The sequence below is a fragment of the Thamnophis elegans genome, chromosome Z, assembly GCF_009769535.1.
Source record: "Thamnophis elegans isolate rThaEle1 chromosome Z, rThaEle1.pri, whole genome shotgun sequence".
NCBI lineage: Eukaryota > Metazoa > Chordata > Lepidosauria > Squamata > Colubridae > Thamnophis > Thamnophis elegans.
In genome coordinates this window covers 15,989,126-16,008,354 of record NC_045558.1, presented here as the reverse complement: position 1 = coordinate 16,008,354, position 19,229 = coordinate 15,989,126, and the positions used below count along the sequence as shown (strand labels likewise).

The following is a 19,229-nucleotide window of genomic DNA, read 5'->3' as shown; positions in this document are numbered from 1 at the left end:
CTTGTTTTGGATCTAGTAGGTCTCCATGCAGCCTCCTGGGAGCAAAAACAGGTTGCAGGGGGGGATGCACAGCACCTCTCACTGCTCCACGCACATGTGTGCATGACCTTCCCATGTATGCAACATGCATCTCCCGCGTGACCCCATGCATGCGCGGCAGACCTGAAAATCAGCTGGCCAGCGGGAGGCATGCGCGCATGTGTGGTGGAGCCAAGCTGGGACGACGGCTCAGGTGCCCGCAGAGAGGGCTCTGCGTGCTACAGGTTCGCCATCACGGTGCTACAGTTATTGGCTCTGCTTTTCTCTTCGCCTACCATTTTTCCCCCAGAGGTCAATTGAGGCTGAACTTTTGACAAAGATTTATCTGATGTTCCCTCCTAATATCTCTCCTTTCAGCCTTCGACTCCTGGCCCGTTTAATGACGGCAAAATTCCTGCATACGGAAATCAGGGAGAAAGGAGGTGCTTACGGCGGTGGTGCTCATATCTCTCAGAACGGGATATTCAATTTCTACTCCTATAGGTAACCCCCTGAGCTGGGTTGGGGTGGTGGAAGGGTTTAGAATGGCATGGGCCCATATTTCTTTCCCCAACTTTCTAGGTTTATTGTGGTGGTTCTTCTCAGGTGATCAAAGAAAAGGGCTCAGAAATGGAAAAGCTGACGAAGAAATTTTAAAAAACAACAACAAGGATATCCCAAAAATGCTTTTTTTCAGGAGGCATCCAAGAAGCTTCTTCAGTTCTGACAGGATAGTGGGGGAATTGGAGGGTTTATACTTCTTGCAGACAGCTGGTCATTTGCATCCTTTTAGAGGGTCATTGAATCACTTGGAGGTTTATCTCTGTCTTCAGGATCACCTGAGTGGTGCTCTTGGGTATTGCAATTTTTTTCTCTGGAAATCCATTCCTACTCCCCATCATCCATTCTCCACTATCCTGTCAGAGCTAAAGAAGCTTTTTGGATAAGAAGTGAAACGTCTTCAAAGAAAAAAAAGTCCAGTTGCCTCCTGAAAAAAGCACCTTTGGGACAACCATGACTTGGATGACAGAATTTCTGCAGACCTTTAGCAAAAACAAGGATAGTTTATGGTTGCTTTCACATTGTAGATGTTCCCTTTCCCATCCCACAACTCACTGTTTTCAACTGCTGAAAGTAGTTTAATTCAATAATTGGCTCCCAGATTAAATAAATCTGGAAGAAACCCTCATCTAGACACGTACAATAAAAGTTCCCAGCATACTGTATTCATTCAATGCATGTGCGGAATCAATAAACCAAGGGCGACTCCTCCTATTGGTCACACAACCGCATAAATGCAGATAATGAATAATTGTTTCGCTAAGGCCATGCAGAAAATGTATCCATTGTGTGAGCAAGGTAGTTAAATTTATGATGGTGTTTTGGGTTGATCCAACACAAGTAAAAGAAGAAGTGTTATTTGATTGTAAACTTAAACTACAATGACTTTGATGTTACAGGGATCCAAACTCCATGAATACTATGGCAGCTTTTGAAAAGGCTGCAGAATGGGCCAAGACAGGGTCGTTTACTCAGCAAGACATTGATGAAGCCAAACTTGCTGTGTTTGCATCAGTAGATTCTCCAATTGCCCCGTCTGACAAAGGTAGGTAAACTTGTCTTGTTGGTCTGAGCTCATGAATTCAAGTAGCTTCCCCTGAAATTTAGCTGCCAAGTTTTTGCATTGGAAGCGTTTTGATGGTTGGCTCAGCCATAGTTTCCCTACTTAGCTTCTGAAGAACTATTTCCTTAAAGGTTGCACTATGTGGTAGAGACTAGAGAGAAACATTCACCTTTGTGGAAGTGCTCTGTTGGATCAGACCCCTGATCCATCTAGCCCAACAGTCTCTCCTTGTAGTGGCCAACCATCGCACAAGGAAGCCCATTAGTCTTCCAGCAGATGACATTCAGATATGGTCATGCTGGTAATAGCCTTGATCCCCATAACTTCCTTGTGTTAGTGAAGGTTCCATGAATTAGTTCAATCCTTTTTTAAACCAAGATGGAAGCCAGAACTACACGGGAAAGTAGCAAATTTCAATACATGTTGTGTAAAAAAATCATTTTGTCCTGATTCTTCCAGGATTCAGCTTCATTGAGTAAACTCTTATGCTAGTATTTTGGGAAGGTGAAATAGATTCTGCTCATCCATCTTGTCCCCATCATTTATAATTTTTACAGCTTATTCATGCCCTCTTTCAAATGCTTCATTTTTAGGCAAAAGAGCTCCAAATTTTCAGCCTTTCTTCAGCCCCTTCATTATCCAGCCCCTTCATTATCTTAGTCACTCTACTCTACATCTTCTTTTCAAATGCAATTCACCCCACAGACACAACCAATATGTCCTCATCTTCATTGAACTGTTTGCCATTACACCAAGATTGCTTATCATTCATTGCTAACTCTGATTCCATTAGTTTGTATAAGTAATTAGGATTTTTGGCACCACATTAGGACACCGAGATGAAGTGCAGATAAGTAACATAATTCTCATAAAGTAAGAATCTGGCAGCTTCAGGGTTTAGCATGCTAATCTATTTATTAAGCTTCTTCCAAGCATGACAAAATGCTTGGTAGCTTTGAAACTAAAATGAACTTCAATTAAGCAGAGATTGAGTGCAACCATTTAAAAACCCATAGAAGCTCTAAATAACTTTATATGGTTGATAGTAAATAAACCAGAATTCTGAAAATTGTGCTATTACTTTGCAAGTGAACACACTTATCTCTATTATGTTTTTCAGAAGAGAAATCCATTTATTGTTTCAGTTAAGGCAAACAATCGTTCTCTGCGTTGACATATTGAGCTGTTTGTTTGATAGAATGCAAATGCATCAGTAATGGGAGAAATTACTTAGAACTGATTTGCATAATGTTTGGATATGCATATTGTTCCAGACAAATAAATTAAAGAGGAATGCATGTTAACAAATGGATCCATTTAGTTTATGAACTGAGGAATCTGAGTGTAAGATTACCATCTGGTGCTGCTATACTTAAGACCGATATGAATTATTAGCATTTGTGATTTCTGCTTTTAGGGATGAATAATTTCATATATGGAATCTCTGATGAGATGAAGCAGAGGCACAGGGAGCATCTTTTTGCTGTCTCCAGGGAAAGCCTGATAGATGCAGCTAACAAGTGAGTTTGAGTTCCTGTTGAGAAGTGCTGGGATTTTGAAATCCGTGCCAGATGCAATGATGGGAGACCGAGGCATCTGCTATATGGCCCACTTAATTTGGCATCTATTTTGGTGGGCCCATGAACATTTCTCTCCCCCTCTGAATTTGAAAACTGATTTAATGACCTGGGTACTTGAGAGACTGCCTGCTGCCAATTACCTCCCATAGACCCGTTAGATCGCACAGGGTCGGCCTCCTCCGGGTTCCGTCTACCAGCCAATGCCATCTGGCTACCACCCGGGGGAGGACCTTCTCTGTAGCAGCTCCGGCCCTTTGGAATGAACTCCCCGCGGAGATTCGGACCCTCACCTCTCTCCAGGCCTTCCGGAAAGCCGTCAAAACCTGGCTGTGCCAGTAGGCCTGGGGTTGATGAGTTCCCCTCCCCTCTCGACTTGTATGGCTGTATGACTCTTGTGTATTTTAATTACGTGTATTGTGTTTGTATCCCCTTTTCCCCTTTTGAGTTGTTCGCCGCCCTGAGTCCCTCCCGGAGAAGGGCGGCATACAAATAAACTTAATCTTAATTCAGGCCCACATCAGATTTCAGCCTTGGTGGTTGCGTTTTGCCAAGTGTCAGGGCAGTGAGAAAATGGACACTCCAATGAATAAAGAGATTTTAAGTTTTGTCATTAGCTCAAGCAAACGGAGTTAAAAGCATAACATAAAAAGCATCCATAACTAGCAAGATGGTACCCAAGCTGCCAGGAGCTCCTTAATAGCAAAGAATGTATGGCGATTCTCAATCGTCCCAAGTCAAGATTATCCAAAAGGTGAGTAAACACTAATTAGAGAAGTGTTTAGTCAACTCCCAGAATAATTCAGCCAGCATGCCCTGCACTCTCTGGCTGAGGTATTCTGGGAGTTGAAGTCCACACGTCTTAAAATGGCTAGGGTTGGGGAACACTGCCTAAGAAGCAGGGAAAATTGAGTTGTGTGTTAAACAGTCTGATCAGGGAGCAGCAGCAAGAGCTGTGGAGTAGAACTATCTGAGGTTTCAAGTCAGTTAGGATGGAGATATGAATGATATGGCCAAGGTGCTTTTTGTTAATTTGTTCTCTATACATGTCAATACATCCAAAAGAGCATCATTTAAACTTGTGCGTTTGAACTGTCATAATCCCCTATTAAGAACTATATATAATGTATCTTTCGGAGTGTAAAACTCACCGGAGTATAAGATGCAACTTAGTTTTTGGAGAGGAAAAAAAGAGAAAAAAAATCTGCCTCTGCCTATCAGCATCCATGGTATTCAGCTGGCTAGCTTCCTGACTTGGACCACATGGTCACAAGGTCAGCCAATGAATAGGCATAGCAACTAAGTCAGCGGGTTATTTAGACTCTGAAACAGTATTTGCTGTTTGAGCAACAAGGAGAGAGGAAGGAGCCTGGGTTAGCTGAGAACTGAAAGTGAAACTCCTTGTGTTTTGCTTGTATTTACTGCTACCTTGGAAAACCTGCTTTTGGTATTATATTGTATATTATTATTATTATGAATCCTACTGAATCAGTTACTTGTATGTGCTTTCTGAATGTGATTGCTGCTGCAAACTCTGACCAGCCAGGTCAGCTTCAGCACTTATTGCACCCTGATTCAGCACAGCTGATTGGCGGGTGGATCAATTGCTGGAATACCCCCAATCAGCTCTTCCAGGCTGCAGGGATTTCCACAGACCCATCGCTGCCTCCATGCCTTGCATTTTTGGCCTCTGGTGGGTGTGGGTGGGGCTACATTTGGAGTATCAGATGCACCCAAATTTTCACCCCTCTTTTTGAGGGGAAAATGGCCCGTCTTATACTCCGAAAAATACAATATATTTAATAAGTTTGGATAATTTATAGGAGAGTTCAAAACAGTGGTGAAATTCAATTTTTTTTCTACCAGTTCTGTGGACGTGGCTTGGTGGGCATGGTGTGGCTTGGTGGGCATGGCAGGGGAAGGATACTGCAAAATATCCATTCCCACCCCACTCGGGGGTCAACCAGAGGTGGCATTTGCTGGACTACTCAAAATGTCTACTACAGGTTCCCCAAACTACTCAACATTTCTGCTACCGGTTCTCCAGAACCTGTCAGAACCTGCTGGATTTCACTCTTGGTTCAAAAGTTCAGTGATGGCCTCCCTTTTTAAAAATTTTTGCCTGTCAAAGGAGAGGAAATTTCCTCCTACATGTCATGAAGATTGTTCTGTTCCACCATGATCAGATGAGACATGACTCCCAAAAGAAGACTAGTCTTCAAGGATTACCAGTTGAAATAACAGATGTCTTTCTGCTTTCAGGTTCCTCATTGCTGGGAAGAGCACAAGAGGATTGGCTATTCTTGGGCCAGAGAACGTAGAAACAGCCAAGGATCCGTCCTGGATTATACGATAAAACAGCAAGGCCATAGAAGCCATCTAAAGCAAGCCATAGAAGGAAATTCAACAGGGGAAACTCATGCCATAGTTATCAAAGTAGATTTTGTGAAAAAGGATTTTAAAAGAATTATTAAGGCAAAACATTACTCGCATCATGTCGTCCCAAAAGAGCCTGATACTGCATTGGTGGTTTATTTTGAAAAAGTAAGTGGATTTGAAGTCTGTCACAAGTCCACATTCCCTTGGCCCCAACAATCTTTGTCTTAACTGCAGCAATTATGAAACAAATATATACTATACAAAGCTAAGGTTACCCCTATGTTCTTATATGGAGCAGAAGCGAGCGAGGTTCGAACAACTCAACACAATGGTCAGATATGGGAGATTCTATTCTATACCCTACAATGAACGTCTCTGCATTTGTGGAGTGGCAGAAGTAGAAGACCTGGCTCACATCCTCTTTGATCATGGCCTGTATAAGGGGATGAGAGACAGGTGCCTCGGTTTATAAAGCAAATGAAGGACCCATTGGGATCCCCATGTCAAAACAACTTACTTTATGTGTGGCCAGAATCTGAAAATAATATTTAACGCAGCACACAGTACTTAAGCAAAATGGTTCAGTTGAGTTCTCTATACATGGGACTGATTGGGGTAGATTACAGGGGTGGCACTGAAATATAATTTTATCATATTTTATCTATATCTTAAATTATTGTGTCTTACTCCAATTTCATTTTAGACTCTATTTTATTCCAGTTTCATTTTAAAATTGTATTTTATTGCAGTTTCATTTTAAATTGCATTTTATCCCAATTTCATTTTAAATTGTATTTTATCCCAATTTCATTTTAAATTGTATTTTATCCCAATATCATTTTAAATTGCTTTTATCAAATTTTAGTAATTTGTTTCTGGAATTCTGCACTTTGATACGGCCCAAGGGCCAATCAATAAAGATTGAATTGAATGAAACAAATACGAGTCAAGCCATTCCTGGCTGTGAATGTCAGATGGTCTTAATTTCAGTCGGAGCTCTCCAAAAATGCTGCAGTAGTATTCATCTATATAGAAAATTATAGAAATTTTTTCAGTCTATTTTCTTTAGAAAATAATAATATATTCTTGAAAATGATACATAATTGATTTTAACTTTGTTTCCTGTTTCAATTTTGGGCAAATTAGTGCCTTATGTTAAGGATATCCTGCCTTATTGAGGCTGTTATCCTCTATTAAATTAAATCTATTAAAGTTAAATCCTCTATGATTTAAAGGCTCAGTGGCTAAGATGCTGAGCTTGCCAACCAGAAAGGTCAGAAGTTTGGCGGTTCGAATTCCTAGTGCCGTATAATGGAGTGAGCTCCCAGCTTATCTGTCCCAGCTTCTGCCAACCTAGCAGTTCAAAAGCACTTAAAAGTGGAAGTAGAAAAATACAGACCATCAAGGTAACAGCGTTCCATGTCAGCCACATGACCACGGAGACGTCTTCAGACAGTGCTGCCTCTTTGGCTTTGAAACGGAGATGGGCACCGCCCCCTAGAGGAACCTAGCACATATGTGCAAGGAGAACCTTTACCTTTTATAGAGGATTTTAAATAGCTCTCACTTTAGAGAAGAGAGGACTCAGAATTGGGGTTCTCCCGCTGATGGCGCAGGAGGGTCCAGAAGTGGGAGTTCAATCCTTATTTGCCCAAGAGACTGAGTCAGAATTGAAGCCACGCCTCAAGCTTCCCCTGCTGACTTCCAATTCCGACTCAGTCTTGCCCAAGAAGAGATGCATTTTTTCATTGCTGTGAGTTAGTATTTTAGTTTTAGTGTTATTTTCCTTTAAGTTACCTTTTTTCTGTTGCTTTGACTGATGGATGGTGGGGGACTTGGCTCACAAGTTCTTTTTCACCATATTCGGCTTGTGTCTGAGACAATTAGAGCCGGGGCCTATTGGAGGCTTTTACCGGAGGTTTCTTACTAAGGTGCTGCTGGCTGCACCACCTATCGGGGCTTTGCTGCTGTGTCCTCTTACATTTTCCCATTGTGGTTGCCTATTTGTGAGCTCCCTCAGAGGCTCTGACTTGCCGCTGGCTCTCAGAGGCAATAGCGGGCTGCCAGCAATGCGACAGGCGAGGGGGAGTGCGGTCAGAGCACTGGTACATCTGCAGGGCTTGTGGCGAAGCTGCACGGCCGATCCAGAGCTCTTGGGGCCGTTTTCTCCTCTCCGGGAACACCAGACTTGGTTGCATGGCTTTCCACATGAGTATAGAACCTCATGGTGGTGGCCATTTTGGGGAGGACCTCATGGTGGTGGCCACGAGGCAGTGGCCATTTTGGGAAGTCCTCTACTGAGTCACAAGGGCGGTGGCCATTTTGTTTGCACCTTTTTCAGCCACGAGGCTAATTGCGATTACTGGTATCTGTCGAGAAGGTTGCAGATTGAGCAGCAGTTGCAGGGCCTGATTCTAGTGTGTTTGTTTTTTCCACATTTATGATGTCCGATTCCCCTGGGGAATGCCCCTGTGGAGTGATGCAGAAGGAAAAGGAACATGCTGCTCCTTCCAAAAGCTCCAGAAAGAGGAAGGTCTTCTCATCAGATCCTCCAACCCTGACAAAGCAATCTACCTCCAAGCAGGGAGGTAAAGGGGCTGGGGAGAAGCCCCCTTACCTTCTGGAAGTTCCCCCCCTTCTAAGGGTGGCACCACTCTCTCTCTCTCCTCCCCCCCCCCCCCTCGAAGCTCTCTGGGTCCCCAAGGGTCAGCTCTATTTCACCATCCCTTTTAGAGGTGGAGGGCATGGATGATGAGTGTCAACCATTTGCTTGATTTATTTATTTATTTATTTATTACATTTATATGCTGCCCTTTTCCCCGAAGGGGACTCAGGGCGGCTCACAATTCAATCAGGGAAGGAGGTACAGACAGGGGGATAAAAAAGACAAGACATAACAATACAAAATTTTAAAACACACAACAACCATACCATTCGAGAAGGGGGGCAAAAACTCTTTAGCCCCAGGCCCGTCAGAACAGCCAGGTTTTAAGGGCTTTGCGGAAGGCCTGGAGGGTGGTGAGGGTGTGAATCTCCACGGGGAGCTCGTTCCAGAGGGTCGGAGCAGCCACAGAGAAGGCACTCCTCCGGGTAGTCGCCAGTCGGCATTGGCCGGCGGATGGAATTCGGAGGAGGCCGAATCTGTGGGATCTGATCGGTCTATTGGAGGTAATTGGCAGCAGGCGGTCTCTCAAGTACCCAGGTCCAATACCATGAAGGGCTTTATAAGTGACGACTAGCGCCTTGAAGCGTATCCGAAGACCAATAGGCAGCCAGTGCAGCTCGCGGAGGATAGGTGTTACGTGGGTGAACCGAGGTGCACCCACAATCGCTCGCGCGGCTACATTCTGGACAAGCTGAAGTCTCCGAATGCTCTTCAAGGGCTGCCCCATGTAGAGCACGTTGCAGTAGTCCAGTCTAGAGGTCACAAGGGCACGAGTGATTGTTGTGAGGGCCTCCCGGTTCAGGTAGGGACGCAACTGATGCACCAGGCGAACTTGGGCAAATGCCCCCCTGGTCACAGCCGACAAGTGGTGTTCGAAAGTCAGCTGTGGGTCCAGGAGGACTCCCAAATTGCGAACCCTGTCTGAGGAGCGTACTGTTTGACCCCCCCAGCCTGAGAGATGGAAAACTTGGCCAATTAGTGGGAAGGAAACACACCAGCCACTCGGTCTTATCCGGATTGAGTGCAAGCTTGTTATCCCCCATCCAGACCCTAACAGCCTCAAGGCACTGGCACATCACGTCAACCGCTTCACTGAGTTGGCACGGGGCGGACAGATACAACTGTGTATCGTCCGCATACTGAAGGTATTTTATCCCGTGCCGTCGAATGATCTCACCCAGCGGCTTCATGTAAATATTAAACAGGAGGGGGGACAGGACCGAACCCTGCGGCACCCCATAATTCAGGGGCCTAGGGGTCGATCTCTGCCCTCCGACCAACACCGACTGCGACCTGTCCGAGAGGTAAGAGGAGAACCACCGTAGGACAGTGCCTCCCACCCCCACCTCCCGCAGTCGTCGCAGAAGGATACCATAGTCGATGGTATCGAAGGCCGCTGAGAGGTCAAGGAGCACTAGGACGGAGGCATGACCTCCATCCCTGGCTCTCCAGAGATCATCGGTCAGCGGGACTAAAGCGGTTTCCGTGCTTGCTTGGATGCTGCTCCCAGATCGGATCACAGGCATAAGTTGGCGCCCAGGCCTGGGCCTAGTAATACTGTGGGTGAATTTAATGACCTACCTAATAATATCCAATCTCTTATTCATTGAGCCATTGCGCATGGCATAGCCCTTCAGGGTCGTTCCTCTGTCCAGGCAGACGTGGAGCTGGTGGGGGCCAAGCACAGACACATACAGGATCCGGTTGCTCGCTCGGACAGAGTGCAGAGAGAGGTATCCCCCTCCTTGAGGAGTGAGGTTTTGATCCAGGAAGATGAGGAAAAAAAGACTGAACTCTCTGATGACGAAGGTTTGGCACCTGATGTCCCAGCTTTTGCCGGTTTGTTTCCTCCTAGTTTGTTTTGTTCCTTGCTATTCAAGAACAGAGGTACTGCAGCTGTCGAGACTGAGGCTGACAAACAGAAGGAGAAAGAGAAGGGTGCAGAGGCCGATGCTTCAACCTCAAAGATGGCGCTCAAGAAGAAATGTTTCTTTGTGGAGCCCGCAGCTCAGAAGGAGGAAATTCCTGTGCCAAAGCTATTTCTGGACCAGGTACCTTCCCCACCCCGGGTGAGAATGACAGGCATTTCTATAATATGGAGCCTGATTTTTCTCAAGCATTGCAGGTGATGGAGGTAGATGCCCCTGTGGCTGCCTTGGCATCCCCTATGCCTTTGGTGGCGAGTGATGTGGCGGACAACTTGAAGGCTGAGGATAAGAGGACTGAATTGCCGTTATGTAAGACTTTCCTAGCTGCAACTTGGGCGATAAAGGCTGTCTCTTTGGCTTCTTTCTTCAACCGAGCCACACTGATGTGGCTTGAACAGATACAAGAGCGTGTGCCAACACACGACATACGATTTCTCCAGGACATTGGCAAGGTCATGGTTGCGATCCAGTTTTCGGCTGATGCGACCTTGAACAACACTAAGTTTGCTTGCAGGGCCTTTCCTCCTCTGTTTCAGCTAGGTGGATGGTGTGGCTCCAGAATTGGCAGATGGATGCCAAGGCAAAGTGGAAGCTGGCGGCGGGCCCATATGCTGGGAAGAAGCTGTTTGGCAAGTCTTGGACCATATTCTTATTGAAGATAAGAACAAACGTAAGGTTTTGCCTGCCACAACTAAGAGCAGGAACACAAGTATAAATCTTACACACGTAGGCCACCTTACAGGTGTTCTGACACTGATTATCATTACCAGACTATGAATTTTCAGCCACGTCAGGATAAGGGACAGGATAGGTCTTCCTACAGGGATAGGTCCCATTTTCAGTCCCAGGGTAAACGGCTCTTTTGCCAGGGGGAGGGGGAGGGGGGCAGGCTCCCGCAGAAAGAAATGAATGGACTTTGGGGGCTCCCATAGGTGGCAGGTTGGTGTTGTTTGCCGACCGTTGGGAAAGTATTACATCGGACTTATGGGTCGAGAATACAGTGATTTTCCCGAATTCTTTTCGAACTTTCACGTCCTCCAAAAGTGAAGGCTGCTTATGCGCCAGGCCATCAACCATTTGGTGGAGATCCAGGCGGTTGAATTGATTCCAAGGGAGGACTGGGGCAAGGGGTTCTATTCGAACCTTTTTGTGGTTCCAAAGTCATCTGGGGGGGATGGAGGGTGATTCTTGACCTTAAAAGACTGAACTGTTTCCTAATTTACAAATAGTTTAAGATGGCTTCCCTTCAATCCATCCTGGAGGGTGTCCGGGAAGGCGATTATTTGATGTCTATTGATGTAATGGAAGCCTACCTTTACATATTAATTTTTTCCCAAACACACAAAGTTCCTTCGGTTTTCCTATCCTAGTACCCATTACCAGTACAGGGATCTTCCTTTTGGGCTGTCTTCAGCTCCCAGGACCTTTATGAAGGTCCTGGCGGCTCTGGCTGCTCATCTAAGAACAGTTCCCATCAGGCTTCATTGTTATTTAGATGACATCCTCCTCCAGGCGGAGTCCCAGAATGGTCCTTTCAGGATCTGGGCCTGACGGTGGAAACCCTGCAGAGGCATGGGTTTTCCGTGAATTTCCAGAAAAGCCATATGCGGCCTTCTACCAGGCTGTTGCATTTGGAGGCGGTCATTGATTCCACAGCTGGCATGGTTTTCCTCTCCCAGGATTGCAAGGCTAGTCTAGTCAAACTGATTCAGCAGGTACAAAAAGAGGCAGGTGCCTATCGTCACCTTGTCCCAGCTGTTAGGGAAGATAATATCTTGTATTGATCTAGTCCCCTGGGGAGGCTCCATGCTAGGCCCCTCCAATGGTTCCTCCTCCTATACCAAAGGAGTAAACGCAGCGCCTCCCCTTTTTGGGTTCAAGTACCCTCTCAGTTGCAGCTTTCCTTAAAATGGTGGGTTTCTTCTGTCCTGACTAGGGGTGTGTGTTCAGGGAGCCGGAAAGGCTCACACTGACCACAGATGCAAGCCTTTATGGTTGGGGGGCATTGCTGGGTGCACAATTGACACAGGGCTGCTGGTCCCCTTCAGACCTTACTCATAACATAAATTGGCTGGAGTTGTGGGCGGCTCATCTGGTCCTCTGATGCTTTCAGGCTCTTGTAGAGCATCCTGCTATTGACAGGCAACGTAGCTGCAAAGGCACATGTAAACAGGCAGGGAGGCATGCATTCCAGGGCCCTCTGGGCAGAGTCTCAACATCTCGGATTGTGGGCAGAGAGACACCTGCTGTCCATTCAAGGTGTAACACATCTCTGGGGAAGCAAATCACCAAGCAGATTGGCTGAGCAAGGCCATGGTGGATCAGACGGAGTGGCAGCTGGACCTGGAGCTGTTTGAGGAGATCTGCCGGATGTTCGGACGGCCAGAGGTAGACCTCTTCGTATCTCCAGAAAACGCCCAACTCCCCAGGTTTTTTATGAGGTTCCCAACTTGGGGAGTGGAGGGGAGCAGTGCCCTGCGCAGCAAGTGGCCCCAGGAGTTGCTTTATGCTTTCCTCCCACTCCCATTGATTCTGGGGTGCTGGGGAAAATTGTGGCAGAAGGAACGGAGGTAATCATGGTCGCCCCATATTGGCCACGCAGACCGTGGTTCACGAACCTCGTAGGTTTAGCCATTGCCAAACTCTGGATGATCCCGCAAGAATAGATCTCCCTTCGCCAGGGTTCATCTGGAGCTGCAGCAGCTCTGGTTGACTGCCTGGTATTTAAAAGGGAGATCCTGAAGGAGGCGAAGTTCTCCTCACTGGTGATTCAAACCATCATAGCCTCTAGACGCCCTTCCACGACCAGAATTTACAACACCACGTGGTCTACCTTTTGTGGTTCGTTCCGTTCGGCACGGGTGGATCCCAAGCGCCCATCTCTGTATGTTATCCTGGAATTTCTCCAGGATGGGCTGGAGAGGGGCCTGGTGCTGGACGGTCGGGAGGATCTGAGCTGCCATCCTGTGGTGAAGAGGTTTTTGAAGAGGGTGGTAAATCTTCGTCCCCAGGTAGTTCACAGGTTCCCGTCGTGGGAGTTAGTTCTCCCGGATTTTTGTCCCAATCCCACACATAAAAAGGAGAAAACTTGGCACAACTTGGATGTACGGAGGGCTCTCCGGATTTATATTAAGATGACAGAGCCTTCCAGGAAGACTGAGGCCTTGTTTGTCTCGTTCCAGCCGTCAGCAGTAGAATCTAGGGTGTCCCCTTCTACCAGTGCAAGGCCATAATGGGCTTGCATTGCCCGGGCATATGAGGCCCAGGGTAAGCCGGTGCCTCAAGGGATAACAGCCCATTCCACTAGGAGCGCGGCCACCACGGCTGCATGGAACACTCAGGCTCCGATTGGGGATATTGTAGGGCAGTGACGTGGGCTTCCCCATCACTATTTGTCAAGCACTATCGGCTCGATGCATTTGCGTCTGCCGAAGTGTCGTTCGATCATAGGGTGCTTCAGGAGGTTCTACGCTCTGGCACCACGGACCAATGAGTTCTCGCCCTAGGGACTATCTCTTTGGTATGTCCCACTTCTGGACCCTCCTGTGCCATCAGCTGGAGAAGGAACATTGGTCCTACCTGAACGTTCTTCCCAGCGTGGTGCATGACGGTCCAGATTCCCCTCCCCCTTGTTTGATGTGTTAAGTCCATGTCCACAAGGCTATTAATGCTGTGGGCAGGGCCTGTTCTTGTATTTCCCTAGTTGGAGCTGCGTCTCGTCAGAATTGGAAGTCAGCAGAGGAAGCTGGGGGCGTGGTTTCAATTCTGACTCAGTCTCTTGCGCAAATAAGGATTGAACTCCCACTTCTGGACCGTCCTGTGCCACACTTAGATAGAACGTTCAGGTAGCACCAACATTCCTTTTCTGTATCCCAGTGAACATGATGTGATTTATTCAGCTTATCTCTTGTGTGAGCAATCAGTGTGGCAGGAGTGAGCATTGAGCATTCTAATTGTGGCGATACTGCTCATTCTACTACTTGAGTGCTGTAGAACCCTGCAAAGAATGACGCCTGAAGAGCTAGGAGTCACTATTAGTTAAAACTTCCCTCATGCTTGGATTTCAAAGCAAGTCTAATTGTAGTAAAATAATGTAAACTGCCAATAGTGACAATGGTTCGTGGCAGTGCTTTTCCACCTTGGCAGCTTTACAACTCCCAGAATTCCTCTGTTTCATCAGAATTAGGATTTGGGGAATTGAAGTCCATGTATCTCAAAGTTGTCAAGGTGAGAAATGCCCGTTTTTGGTACGTAGTATGGAAGAAGCCTAAGGTTTACCTCAAAGCCTCCAGCAGAAATGAGCAGCAAGAGGATTTGGCCCATCTCCAAAAATCTCTTTCGGCTCTAAAATCTGAGGCAGCAGAACTCATGAAGGAACCTTGCCAATTTGGAGGAAAGGTAGTCCACATTCAGTGACCATTCAAGGTTACAGTATTGAAGGAGGGGATTTTAGCCATCACAGTAGTTCCAGCCATCACAGTGATTTAGGAGTTTGGTAATTGGCTTGCAGCCACCGTTCCATAGCATCTTCGCTGCCAGTGTATGGCCGTGTAACTTAGCAACAAGCCTACCAGTTCCAATTGTCACCATTAAGCAAGGATTATTTGTATTGCTTCCTGAAGCAATTATGTAGCAGTGCCTCAAGCATCAAGACACTCTGATAGTCTACAGGTCTCTAAAGTTAATTGTTTACTAACAAGGTGGCTTTTAAACATTCATTTTTACTAGAGCTGCCTTAGTCCTCGGCCTGAAAATGATTGCAATAGGTAAGTGGAAGAACAACTTGCCTTGTGCATAAACTCCATCCCTGTTGTGGGCCACCAGCGGCCAACGGAGCTGGCAGCAGATTCGGACAGTGAGGAGGTTGGGGAGGAACATGGGCCAGTCCTGAAGGCTCTGTTGAGGGCTCTGTGTCAGAGGCAGAGAGGAGGCCAGAGCCATATGTCAGTTACCAGCTGCCTTCAGAGTCAGACATCAGTGAGGCTGACAAACAGCTGTTCCTAGTGTGCTCATGCACAGACTTGCAGACAAAGGGAATGGAGGTTGACTAGGGAGGACGGCCACAGGTGGACGATGAATGGCCCTCCCAGAGGAAATAAGAGCAAAAGGGGAGTGGAGTTTGCAGGAGACAATTAATTCACTTAATTGGTTTGAGATTCTCCAAGACTCCTAGCCAGGTTTTGCAGATATATGGGCCTGGTAGCTCTCCAAGCCAGATAAGGTCTGTGACTGTAAATCCCCCCTTGAAAGACTTTGCTGGATGTGAATGAGAAGATTTCACAGTAAATTAATAAAATGGGTTTTTGTTGGCACAAGGAATTCGCTTCATGCTCTCCAGAAGCCTCGGCCAGAACAATTCCAAAATGACTTTACTAAACACCTACATAAGAGCCTCCAAGCAACAATGGCTTTGAATGACCTGGACATTTTGTCCTATGAAGAGTCAATTCAACTCGAAAACAAAGGTAGAAAAAGATTGGGTGTAAACCGCAGGAGAACAAAGGACACCAAACCTTAAGATAATGCAGTATTTATTCTGGCTAGATCACATATATGTCTCTCAGTATTTATTACACAAAACTATGCTTCTGAGTGTAAACACTATCTGGTAAAAGTGCAAAAGACAAACAGCATCACACTGAGTGCATAGAACAGGTTTTGGACAGATTCATAAGGAGCACATTGGTAACTGGGTTTTGTTTTTTTTTTTTTGTTAAGTTGGGAGTTGGAGTGTCCCACTCTGTAGATGAAGCCTAAAAATAACCAGGAACAGATAATAATGTGAACGTTTTTGCTTCCCACATAAAGTGCTGGTACAATAACTTACATGTTACAAAAAGAAGCTGTAACACATACTCTAAAGCACTGTTGATGCACAATGGAGACAAGAGTCCCACTTAGGGGACATCCTGGCATTGGACGCTCAGGCTTCAGGTGCATTTGGTCTCACCACATGCTCTAGCTGGCCTGAATCAGAAATATCGTAGCTGGCCTTGTATTTGGCCAGGATCTTCATCAGGGCACGCATTTTTAGCCACCACTGTTCCTTAGGAATCCGGTGCCTGTAGATCAAAAGAGAGAAATTGTCGTTAAAAGTTTCTACTAGGACCATCTATGAGCAACTGAGGTTCCTGCACAAGCTGGAACCAAGAAATTTCATTTATTCATTTGACTTTCATGGTGGCGCTTCTTACATACCACAATCCAAAATAGGCTTGAAACAAAGCCAATTAAAAATAATAAGAACCATTGTGCCATCCCATTCACAATGAGCAGGGCATGTGGCAATGTCCAGCTAGTGAGATGGTTTCTTAAGCAGCGGATGGTTTGCAGAGTAGCAGAGCTGAAGCAGACCTTAAAGGTCTGCTAGTCCAACTCCCTGTTCAAGTAGGAGACCCTATAGCAGTGATGACTAAGCTTTTTGTTGTCACGTGCGAAAGCACGCGCAAGAGAGAGTGCCCACACCCATAATACAATCGCGCCTGCCCCGCAATGAGTGCATTATGGATGTGGGCACTTTATCTTGTGCATGCATTTGTGTCCCTGTGCTTGCCCACCCCTCCGCGTATGCATTCCCCTCACCCATTTTTGTCTTCCAGGTTGGTGCATGAGGACTTCCAGGCCCAAAATGGGGCATGGGGGATACACACACACACACATGGGCCCCATTTTGGCTTCTAGGTTATTGCAGGAGACATTCCAGGACCAAAACGGGGCACAGAGATGCCACACGAGGCCCCAAAATGCAATGCGAGCACCCCGTGGATGCCCCTCCATGCGTATGGGCACATGTCCACCGCATGCACGGCAGAGACCCAAAGACACATGCACAGTGGAGCTGGGCTGGGGAGACGGCTTACATGCCCGCAGAGAGGGCTCTGCGTGCCACTTGTGGCATGCGTGCCATAGCTTCACCATCACCACACACCCACAACCAGGGGTGGGTTTTCTGCTGGCATTGCTGCCGGCTCGCTTTGTGTGTGCTTTGTCTGTGTTTCGCACGTGCTCCACTTCTTTCTGCTTCCCCAGGGGTTATCATTTCAAAATCCCATTCAACCATTTGTTAGGATGGGTCAGTGTAAAAACCACCGTGACAAATGAATGGCTCCCTTCTGTGCTTTCTGAGATTGGAATTAGGCTCCTTCAGTAGACGGCAATTCCGTTTCTTGCATTCCAACAGCACTGGCGAATGAGAAGTGCAGCCTCTAAGAAGCATGAATTAACAAGGATGTTGCGTGGACAACTTGGGCTGGTAGCATAAGTGACACACTTTGCCTATGCAAAGTTGATGCTGCTGAAAAACATCCCCAAATTCAATCTAGAAGCCATTTGTGCTATGGGGAAATCAGCTCCAGCTAAATCTCAGCTCTTCTGCCATGGGTACTTCATCTCGAAATCTGAACTGGTTTTATAACACAAGGCACGTGCAGCAGCCTCTGAAGCCAACTGAGGAATGCTGCTGAGTACCAGGTGGTCCTCAAGTTACAACCACAATGGAGCCCGAAATTTAATGTTGCTAAGTGAAACAATTGTTAAGTGAATTTGTCCCATTTTTTACTTTTCTTGCCTCATTTGTTAAGTGAATCACTGGAGGTGTTAAATTAGTTACACGGTTGTTAAGTGAATCTGGTTTCCTTATTGTCAGAAGGTCGCAAAAGGGGATAACATTGCAACCATCATAACTGTGAATCAGTTGTCAAGCATCTGAATGCAAATCAGGTGACCATGGGGATAGCAATAGCAGTTAGACTTATATACCGCTTCATAGGGCTTTCAGCCCTCTCTAAGCGGTTTACAGAGTCAGCATATTGCCCCCAACAACAATCCTCATTTTACCCACCTCGGAAGGATGGAAGGCTGAGTCAACCCTGAGCCGGTGAGATTTGAACAGCCGAACTGCAGAACTGCAGTCAGCTGAAGTAGCCTGCAGTGTTGCATTTAACCACTGCGCCACCTCGGCTCTAATGCTGCAAACAGATTTTGCAAACAGATTTTGAAAAATGGTCATAAGTCGCTTTTTTTTCAGTGCCATTGTAACTTTGAATGGTCATTAAGTGAATTTTGTAACTCAAGGATGACCTGCATATGCTGCTTTATCTTCTTTTCCATCTCTATGATCTTTCTTACCTAAGATCTGCAGACACATAACACTTCAATCTTGCTAACTGGGAATTAAAGAGCCTGATGGGGGCATCAGATGTGGATTGGCTGTTCTACAATTATAAAAAGATGTTAGACCTACACAAAGTCAGTTTCATCTTGTAGCGTGACCACAGGCTGGAAGTCCAGGTTTCTCTTACGCATTCCTAGAAGGCACACAGTTTCCGGAATATTGGTAAACACCTTTCCTATAAAGGGGGGAAAATAGTTTTAACCACAGGAAGTGTGTCAAAATAGTACACATTAACTTCAAAAGACTACATAGGAAGGGGGGAAGTGTTAGAGGGGCCCTCACGGTGTGTTTAATCTGGGTTAGTTATTAAAACAATACAACAAGGAGAATGTAAATGGGAATTATGAAAACTTGGAAATTAGGATGAGGATGGTAATAATTAATAACGAATGAATGTTCAAAATTAGTATTTAAAAAAACCAAGAACTTTTTCAGCACTACGGTCTGCTTTTTTTCATTGCTAATAAAATTGAAAATACATAAAAATGTTACCTTCTTCTGTGTTCCATGAAGCCATTGGAAGCAGGGAGAAAAAGAAAGAATATTTGTGACTAAAAAATGTGGTTGCCTGTTATTTATAAGACATATCGCGGAACGTAAAACCTAGGAAGAAGGAGAGTCCTGGGCAAGGAGCATCTTGGTACCACAGATAGGAGGACTTTGGAAGGATAGTAATTTTCATTCCACTCTTAAAGCTGGAGCAGACTTCTCCAGCATTGCACGTGAGAGAACGTAAACATCTGTCATGAGGGGATGGTTGCATAAGTTGGTTGTTGCTGTTGTTTTTTTATACATAAGCTCATTTTAAAGTTTTGGTTAGGGGGCGCAGCAAACCACAGAACAGGAACTCAGATCAGCCAAAAAG

At 46.0% G+C, this 19,229-nt stretch overlaps 2 protein-coding genes across 4 annotated transcripts in view; one reads left to right on the top strand and one right to left on the bottom strand.

The window, feature by feature from the left end:
* PITRM1 (pitrilysin metallopeptidase 1) overlaps positions 1-5,838 on the top strand; it is a 59,462-nt gene extending 53,624 nt beyond the window's left edge. Inside the window, exons 24-27 of the mRNA XM_032237077.1 lie at positions 397-522; positions 1,479-1,624; positions 3,060-3,162; positions 5,482-5,838. Coding sequence (XP_032092968.1) covers positions 397-522; positions 1,479-1,624; positions 3,060-3,162; positions 5,482-5,575 — 469 coding nt within the window. The 3' untranslated portion in view covers positions 5,576-5,838. The remainder of the gene's footprint in view (positions 1-396; positions 523-1,478; positions 1,625-3,059; positions 3,163-5,481) is intronic.
* Positions 5,839-15,705: 9,867 nt separating this feature from the next.
* Positions 15,706-19,229, bottom strand: part of PFKP (phosphofructokinase, platelet) — an 87,650-nt gene continuing 84,126 nt past the window's right edge. For 2 of the 3 annotated variants that reach the window (XM_032237745.1, XM_032237746.1), the window contains exons 21-23: positions 18,857-18,862; positions 18,434-18,539; positions 15,706-16,253 (exon numbers count right to left, since the gene is read on the bottom strand). In XM_032237745.1, coding sequence (XP_032093636.1) covers positions 16,115-16,253; positions 18,434-18,539; positions 18,857-18,862 — 251 coding nt within the window. In that variant the 3' untranslated portion in view covers positions 15,706-16,114. Of the gene's footprint in view, positions 16,254-18,433; positions 18,540-18,856; positions 18,863-19,229 lie in introns of those variants that run through there. The other variant, XM_032237747.1, reaches the window with a different exon arrangement.